The sequence below is a fragment of the Vitis vinifera genome, chromosome 13 (genome assembly GCF_030704535.1).
Source record: "Vitis vinifera cultivar Pinot Noir 40024 chromosome 13, ASM3070453v1".
Classification (NCBI taxonomy): Eukaryota; Viridiplantae; Streptophyta; class Magnoliopsida; order Vitales; family Vitaceae; genus Vitis; species Vitis vinifera.
In genome coordinates, this window is record NC_081817.1 from 535,324 (window position 1) to 544,837 (window position 9,514).

General features: G+C 34.7%; 1 protein-coding gene across 3 annotated transcripts; it reads right to left on the minus strand.

Moving 5' to 3' along the window:
• Positions 1 to 2,781: 2,781 nt before the first annotated feature.
• On the minus strand, positions 2,782 to 9,187 carry LOC100262172 (uncharacterized). Of its 3 annotated transcripts, XR_009467397.1 has the most exons (7): positions 8,683 to 9,182; positions 6,206 to 6,334; positions 5,997 to 6,117; positions 5,824 to 5,905; positions 3,964 to 4,117; positions 3,681 to 3,869; positions 2,782 to 3,166 (listed from the first exon to the last, which is right to left on the minus strand). XR_009467397.1 is itself a non-coding variant. In XM_002273646.5 (6 exons), the coding sequence occupies exons 1-6, from the start codon at positions 9,016 to 9,018 to the stop codon at positions 3,735 to 3,737; spliced, it is 957 nt and encodes a 318-aa protein (XP_002273682.1). In that variant the 5' UTR covers positions 9,019 to 9,183; the 3' UTR covers positions 3,375 to 3,734. The 3 variants fall into 3 exon arrangements, 2 of the variants coding, with proteins under 2 accessions (XP_002273682.1, XP_059597798.1); XM_002273646.5 differs by lacking the exon at positions 2,782 to 3,166 and having other exon boundaries at positions 3,375 to 3,869; positions 8,683 to 9,183; XM_059741815.1 differs by lacking the exon at positions 2,782 to 3,166 and having other exon boundaries at positions 3,375 to 4,117; positions 8,683 to 9,187.
• Between the last annotated feature and the right edge of the window lie 327 nt (positions 9,188 to 9,514).

Here is a 9,514-nt window from a genome sequence, read left to right on the forward strand (position 1 = left end):
GATTCAATTCTTCTTTTTTTCCCCTTTTTTTTAAAAAAAATATTTGAAAAACAATATTCAAATGAAAATTTCCTTGAAATACCAGCACTCGCTAGCCACCTCTTCTGCAAGTAACCCACTGCCACGTACTCATAAAAATTGCCACCTGGCAAAACTAAGAAACCTAATCTCAACTAACACCCTGATTGGATGATATTCGTCGGAAAATAAAAAATCAATATAAAAGCTACAACAAGGTTACCCATTCTTATCATTCATTCTTAATCATTAAATATAACAAAATAAAAAACACCGTGAAACTCATTCTAAATTATTAAAATTAAAAAAAAAATTAATTCTTAACATTAAACTCAAGCATAACGAAAACAAAAAAAATTAAATCAAATTAGTTAAGTCAATAAATAAAAGGATTAAATTGAAATTGATTTTCAGGATATTAAGAAAAAAAAAATAACGTAAATGAATTGATATCCAGGCCTAACGTGAGTCATTAATTAAAATCTAATTTAAAAAAATTAGTGGTGGCGTTGAGTCCGCCAGCCAGGGCCCAGGGGGAGTTTCGTACATGGTTCGATCGTGGCTTTATCTTAGTTCCAATGGGTCAAACACGTTTGGTTGGACCTTACCCAAAAAATAAATTAATAAAGAAATAAATAATTTCAATTCCAACGACATTCATTCCTAACCATTTTTTGAACCACAATTACAACCCATTTTTTAACTTTTTAATTTTTAAATTTTTTAATTTTTTTTTGGGTGGGAGGTTTGTATGAACGAAGGCCTATTTCTTAACCGGCAAAATATGGGTTGGGTTAAGCAACGTGGACAGCGGCGACAGCCACATAACACTGAGGAAAAAGTGTATAATACTCTATATGATGTTCAGCTTTACATAAAAGTGCCTGTTACTTTGCCATCACTCCGTTTCCACCTCAATTCCATGTTCATGAATGAATAAATATCTCCAAACAACTATTTTTAGAATAAAAGAAAATATTGGGTTTGTTTTTCCTCCAAATATTCTAATAATCAAGAGTAAAAAACATAAAAAATTATATTACAACTCATTCCTATTATAATATTCTATTCGACCCTTAAAGATTGTGTCTGATTCTATAATTTCATGTGAGAAATTTAATTAAATAAAATAATATAATTTCTCAATAAATGGAGCAAACAATATCTATATTGACGAACAATCTCGATCCTTAATAATTGTTTATCTGTTATTTTCAACGGGAATAATTTTTTGACATTACATATTATTATAATAAAATATAATAATTAATGAAAAAAAAGTTGAATATTCATTGGGTTGAATCTTCATAGAATCCCAATACCCTTCAAAAAAAGTTGCCCACCCACGTGAAAATATGACCCAGTGACCAAGTCCTCCTCCGCCACATTATCATTGCTCTTCTTATGATTTCAACCCAAGACGCATAACATAGACCGCTTCTCCTTTTTTCAGAAAAAGTTTGGTATACTTTGGAAAGTCTCCTTAGATAGCTGCTGCTTTGATTTATTGACATCGATTTGATACGTGGCCAGTATTCCACCGAATGGAATTTTACGTGCCTAAACACCCTTATTATTCTTTTGTCTTATTCTTTCAAATCCGCGTGAAAATCTGCATTATTATGGCGATATTTTGTTGAGTAAATTTTGGTGCAGTCAGCTTTCAAGGTCTCTTTCCCTTTTGTTTGCAATTGGGAGGGGCATCATGTCCCATATATTGAGTGAAATTGAAGTTTAGTTGTAAAGACCATCCATATTGATTGGTTCATGTTCTTCAAGAACATCATACCTCATTGACCATCCCATGTGTTTTCTCAAGGTTTCTGCCATTAGAAACCACTTTTTTCTTTTCCAAAATTTACTTGATTTTAAAATTTTCATGTCGGCATGTATATTATAGTAATAAACATTTTTTATTTTTTTAATTTGTAAGTATTTACTAGAGATATAATTAATTAAGAATTAATTGTTTAAAAAGGATAAGATAATTTTGAAATTGATGAATCTACCGATTTATGTTTTTACTTAAAAAAAAAAAAAACAACCCTTTCTTTATATTATTTACTCGTATATTTTAAAAGAAAATTATTGTTTTTACAAGAAAATAATAAAGACGTGTTTGTCAAAATGAGTTCAAAAAAGTGGTAGAGGTGCCTATCAATCAAATAGCCCTACAATTAATGTGCCACGACACTTCAACAGGAACTTTCATATGGGAATATTTTTCTTTGGAAAATAGGTATTTAATGGATGATTGAACAAAAGGAGGCAAAGAGGAGAAAATCGATGGACTGGTATTGTGGGGCACCCCTAAATGAGTATGGGTTTCTGTATTAATGCTTCCATAGTAGTCAGTTGTGTGCCACTCGTATATTCAAATATTGGGTTCATACTATGCTGAGAGTTCACACTGTGTTTTCATGTCTGATTCTTAAATGAAAGATGGTGTTTTGGTCGGTGAAAACAGTGAGCTGTTGCGGAAGCCTCTTAAAGTATCAAATAAATAAATAAACAATAATTCATGTGTTCAATTTTTTAAGTGGGACTTGTAGTAAATGTCCTGAAAAGATGGGTCAGTTGTTGTTGAATTAAATTGCAGAGACCATGATTGATGATGATCCTAAAGAATGAGAGCTTTGGACATCCAAACATGGGGTGTCTTTGGGTGTTAGGGTTCATTTTTAATTTTTAAACAAGTTCTTGGAAAAGAGAGACCTGCATGTTGTTCCAAAAATAGAGACACAAAATAAAAATAAAAAGGGAAAAAGAGAAAGGCTGAAGGTTACCATTAATCTACAGAAAGGGTACTGAGACCAACAAGGCTGTAAAGGTTCATGTTGATCGCTAAGCACTAGGCATCCTGTCAGAATAATGACTGAACATCCTTGGTTAGTACCTACATCAATATCATTTATCGCTCATCCAGGTATTATCCTCGACCTGACCTGGAGGATCCTGGCTGCACCCCACGATGGGAGGCTGCCAGATCAGTCTCAAAGCAGCGTAAGAGTTGGTGTCAGCTTTGCTGGATCAAGCCCAGGCATGGTGAAGAAGCCAGCAGCATGAGGGGGACAAGTTCAATCCCTGCCTGGAGGCTGGAGCCTTCGGGTATTCTTCTCCTCTTTACTGGGCTTCCAAGCTATAATTCCTGAAAAAGATAACATATTCCTTTCATAGTCTGACAAGACAATTTAACTCATCCACGCGGTTTAAGCTATGATGGTAGTAGTGGTGAGTAAGATTAATTCAAGCATTTCCAACCAAGTTATATGCTGATGCCCACAACTATCTGGGCAGTTCTCAGTAAGTCGGCAGAAATAATGCGAGGAACATAGTTGTCAAGGAGGATACAAGAATTTGAATAAACAACAAATGATTATTGGTCTAACAGGTTACAGAATTTCGAAACGTAATTTAAGATCCAACAGGATTGCAAGCATATAAACAAACCTAGATGAGAATCAGGTTTTGTAACAATTCTAGATACACATTGGTTGCTACTTATATATGACAGAAATGCAGCTGTTAAGATCTCTAAGATCGAACTCTGGGAATTTGGGGTTTTTGCCAATGGCTCCTGTGTACAAATTCGTGCTATACAGAGAAGGTTGTGAGCCCAATGAAGAGTTGAAGGTGTGTTGTGATCGCGAAAAAAATATAACCTTTCAGGTGCCTTATGAGGGGAAAGGTAGCCTTCATTGTGTACGATTTTTATTCTATACTGTCCAACCAGAAGCAGGGATTCCATGCTTTTGAAACCATTCAGGCATGCGGAACCTATCATAGAGCACAGGTCTCACATCGTTCTGCTGAGAAAGATGCTTCAGTAATGGAAGGAGTACCTCCAAAAGCTGATTGATCAATGAAAGACATCAGAAGAGTAGTGAGTAAAGAATTAAACAATATGAATAGGCACTGGAATTTAATCAATGCAATGCTTTGTACCTGTCCATCGTTTGGTTGTCCTGCAGAAAATGGAATGCATGGAACTCCATTCAGAGGCTGCAGTAAGAAACTGAATGGATTGTTATCAACAATAACTATTCGGCAGAGATCCTTTGATAGGCAAGAAAGATCTTTCACATGCTCCCGGTATTCCCTGTCATTGATGCAAACAAGAGGTTTTAGCTAACAAACAACATAACCTTGGGCTGAGTGGGATGATCATTCAAGAATTCCCATTTCAGTTTATTTCAGTCAGTCTTACTTTTGACCAAAAAGAGAAGCAAATTTTATAAATTTGCGCAAACTCCCCATTGGGACCAAGGTTTTGTTGAATTAAGTGCAATAAATTCCATTAAAAATCTAATATTTCTAGGCCTTCAGTAGCAGTCATTAGTGGAAAAGACTAATTTGAATAAAATAAAATAAAAATAGCATAATATAATCAGTCAATTCCTCTGTGCATAACAATACAAATTATTGGAAAAGGACTTGAGTATACCGAGATGTATACGAGGCTTCAAAGTATATTCACAGAAGAAGAAATTGTATAAGACATTGGAAAAATAGTGTGCTCCCTACATTCACGAGCTTAATCTGGAGACATAGATTAGAGGATTTCCTATGTTCGTGCTTTTGCCCACATGACTAGTATTTATAATAGATTTATTTTTTACCAGACCTCTTTCAATGCCATGTCTACTTTATAAATTGTTCTGTCATTCTTTTATTACATTGCATATGGCATGCTCAGTCATGCTTCCTAATACGGGATTCCTATTTATCAAATGCATTTGAAATTAAGAAAAAGAACGTGGAATTGTTTAAAAAGCATCCATTATAGCTAGGTGCAACTAAGCCAGTGAGAGGGAATTAGAATGAGAATGAATGGAACTAGAATTAGAATTCAAAATTTCAATTAAGTATTTACAAGCAGGAAACAGAATAAAAATAAAGATAATTATCATGGTGCATACCCTCATTTTAATGTCATATTTTAGGATGATGATGTCTTCATCTTCCAAAAACTGAATGAGTTTAAAATTAGCCACAAAAATGTTAGATACAAATAAGTAAAATGAAATTTAAATTATTAATATTTATATCTTATTAATTAAGAATAGTTATTAAAAAAGACACTTCTGATCTTTTTTATAATAATTTCATAAATGATTATTACTATTTATGTAAATAAAATAAAATTAATATAAAAATATTATTTGTTAATTTACCTTATATGTGCTAAAGCCTCACACATTGTATATTATTTAATATATAAATGTCCTCAATTATTAAAAAAATTAATATTGAACCAAATAAATTAAAATATGTATTAGAGGCATTAACCTACACTATAATACATAAAGTCTTTTTATTTAAAATTTTTGATGATTAAATATGGTATTATCTCAATTAATAATAATTAAAACAATTCATTATATTTAGTACTCATGTAATAATTTTAAATTTTTTAGAAAATATGTTATTGCATCAAATTAACATATAAGTTTATCATAATTAAATATGTCATTATGTTAATCTCTTGAGGGCATTTTTGTCCAATTTTCATTCCTAAGAAAATGGAATGGATTCCTTAAGTAGCTTCAAGGAAACCCATTCTCCGTTTTGGAGAAAGGGATTCCCTAAAATTAGATGGGTCTTACACCTTTTTCTGATTCCAAGTTTTAGCAAACACCTAGAATGGAAAGAGAGGGAACTCTCTTTCATTTGATTCCTCAAGAATCAAGTAAACATGCCATAAATTTGTGGGACATGCAGCTTTTGGAACTATGCAGGTGTGTAATGGCTAGAAACTGTAAAAGAAGAGGAAATGAGAATATGGATGACCAATAAAATACTCACGTGCTAATTGTTGAAGGCCGATATAGTCTAAGACTAAACAGATTTTCCACATCTATTCTGTCAACAAGAGGCCTTGCGTAACCTGTGGGCACCCAGAGAAAGTAGATTCAAGAAATTATTTTTTTAAAAGGGTAGGAGAGAATCCAAAAAGCATGGTAAAGTAATTTTTATACCTTCAAGACCAGCAGTAAAGAGCACGAGCTCTGAAAATTCACTAAGTTGTTTTAAGAATTCTCGCAGTCCTGGACGTTCAAACACTGTAACATAGTTGACCTTTGGTTTTCCTTCACATTCCTTCAAGCCCAAACATTCTAACATCAAGATTATTTTACTTGAATAATTGCTAAAGAACCAATAAATGAACAAAAGACATATAGGACACCTTGTCTGAAGATACACATTCTAGCTCAAACCACTTCAAACCAGATTCTATTGCTTGATTACGAATGGAGGCAGGCAGGCTGGATGTCTCATATGCACATACTAGAGTTTCATCCAAATCAAGAACCACCTGCATATCAAGATGCACATGCACGACTTAGAAATCTGTCCTTTAAAACATAATAAGAATAATGGTAGGGAACTTAAGATCTATCAAGTGGGCAAGTAGTTTTTCATCAGCATACATGCAAGTGGTCAAGAAAAACAAAAGGAAAAAGAAAAAATGAAAAATACAAAAATGAAATGAAGTCATTGACACCTTGAGTTTAGCAGAATTTGCAGTCATGATTTTAAAATTTTTTGCCAAGTGTCCGTGCTCAAGTTCAACTTGAAGGGAGTTGAAACATTGTATGTATTTTAAAACTTCCGTAGCTTTCAAGGAACTAATTAGATTTTTGGACTTGATGAAATTAAGCTCATTGTCAATCTCTACAACAAAAGGTCAATTTTTTGTTTCAATCAGATCATTGCTACTCTGCTATTGTACCCAACCAAAAATCACTACATCAATTACCAATGGGTTGGTTAAATAGATCATTTTCCTCTGATCAACTCTACCTAGGGCCATATACTTATTGTTTTGTAGGTCATCATATGTTTTCTGACAGCCCCTTCACTCATTCTTTTAAGCCTTCTAGTTCTTCTCATGGCATCTTCAACTTGAACCAATACACTTCTCATTACATATGGTGTAACCATTCATCTTCTTTGAACACACAAAAAAAGAACAACTATTCATCTTCTTTGCACATAACAAAACAACCTTAACTGTTTCTTTTTCCTCAATGGTGCCACTTCTAGCTTTTCAAGAGTGCATTCAATTCCCCCTTTTTTTTCCTTTTCCTTTTTAATTTCTTTTATCCTTTCTTGCCTTGTCAAACATTGATCTTAAACACATCATTTCAAATGCACTTATTTTATGGGGCATTAATATTGACATGCAACCTTCCGTACAATAAAGTATGGATTTTCTGATAGCTCTCTCCTTTTACCTTGAGAGTTTCTGTTGATTACACAAAATTCCTTGATGGAACATATTAGAAGACAGATGGGTGGAGACAATTTGAAGTTTAATATTAATTAGCGAATCAAGAATTCACTGAAACAAACTGAAAGAATGAAAAACAGAAACATAATAATATTCTGTTTTGCCTTATCCAACTATTTGGCGTCAATAACACAAATATTGCTCTGTCAGCCACATAAATGTTGCTCCATAATTTCAGCCTATTAAGAGCCACAACTTTAGTCCAAGGTTCTCCATGTCGTTCAGCCTCCCTCTACCAATTTTAGCATTCTTTCCCCACTAATACCAAACACTTCCCATCAGAGGATATGTTGTCACAGGTGCCACCACTGAACTTTTCATTTCTGAACCATCACACTCAACACTAAAACATTTGAATAACATGTTATGGCTATTGCTAGATTCTCCCTGATTTGCTTATTTAAAATCCTACAGGGTTTCAAATAACCCATCTCCACATCCTAATTTCAAGTAGACATGTGAAGATGTTTTCCTAATGGCTTAATGTTGAACCCCAACGAACATAGCTGGAATGGATGTAAGTCTACACTTTCAATTCTGGATAGGATGACTGAAACATGCAATTACAAACATAATAAAATTATAACTCCATCTTATCTACTCTTAAATAAACTTAAGTGCACCATCCTTATCAATATTTTCTCTTTGGTTTGATTGAGCATGAGCATCAGAATTTTCCCTTTTGGTGTCCATAGTCATGAGATGGCTCATGAGAAAGCCATCAAACCTAGATCATCTTGACAGGCAAAGGAAAAGCAAATGAATAATACATTCAAAGAGGAAGGAATTAGGGGAAAAGAATCATCTTTTATGTTTTTGTTAATTCTGCTTCCCCAGTATTCCCCTGCAATCTACCTAATGTTCATTTCCAGGTGACTTTCATAATCTCAGTAGCTTCCAGGCACAGAACCATACAAATATGTATTAGGTTCAAGAGAGGATTTGTATTTAGATGACATCTGGACTCTACTCTCAGCTCTCAAAAAAAATTTAATCACCAAACTAAACTTATTTCCCATGATTCTCCAATTCTACCCTAAATCTGATTACATGTATTACTACACAGACAAAAGCGTGTGAAACTCTTCGTGAAATCTTCTGTAAAGCTAAGTTTTATCCTATATATAACCTAACATTTTTCCTGAGGCAGCAAAATCCAAATAAGAAGCTGCCTCTGCACAATTTTCCAAAAGCATTTCCTTTGGGCCAATAACCCTTACCAAACATAGAGAAAGAACAGAGGAGCAAAACCTCCAGAAACCTCTTACAACAATCAAACACTACTTCACAAAAGATCAGACCAGAGAAAACAAAAAACAATCAAACTCACAACAACTCGAAAACCGAGATAGGGAATAACTCAACCATACCGTGAACTTCTCTGCAGGCCGATCGACCGCAGCCGCGGCGGAGTCGGTACCGTCGGTTGCGTTGATCTGCACGGAGTCCGGAGGCGGCTCAAGCTCCGGCAACTCGACGACCGGAAGGGGCTTGAAGGAAGGAGAAGAAGGGAGAAGAGAATGGTGGCGGAGGCCGACGTAAGAGAGGACTTGAGTCACGGACGGCGTGCCTCGGAGGATCTGAAGAAAGATCTGGAAGAAGAAAGCGAGCCAGTTGAGGAGTGTCCGCCATAGCTGAAGCGACCTAGGAGCGTAGACCTCGGCCTGAGTCAACTCGGCCTTGGCCGCCGAGTCACTGACACTCATCGAAGGGTTGCGCACGTCGTTAACGTGTCCGACCCGGAACGAGCTGGAAAATCAGTATCGAACGACGTCGTTCTTTAAAAAAAAGCCAAAAAAGTAAACGAAGGCCCAATCAGAATCTCTCTCTCTCACTCTTTATAGCTCTCTGCTTTATATTTTTTAGCGACGGAGATGTGGTCACGGTGCTGCCTCGACTATGTATAGTGAGAACGTGCCAAGCCAACGCGCTTCGTGGGAGAGTGTCATTTATTTATTTATTTTACATCATGGATTCATGATTTTAAATTTAATATTTAGCATTTGAGAATTATAAATACCAAGTTGTGATTTAATTAAGTTTAGGTTGTGTCAGTTCTTGATTTGCTCAAACTAAAAGTGAAGATAAATGTTATGTTTTTTAAATTGACTTTGAGATTAAGGATGACTTAATTGTGTAATTAATTTTTATACTTAAGGTAATTATGATTTCAAATTATTCAAGAAGTTGTTGTAACGCGCT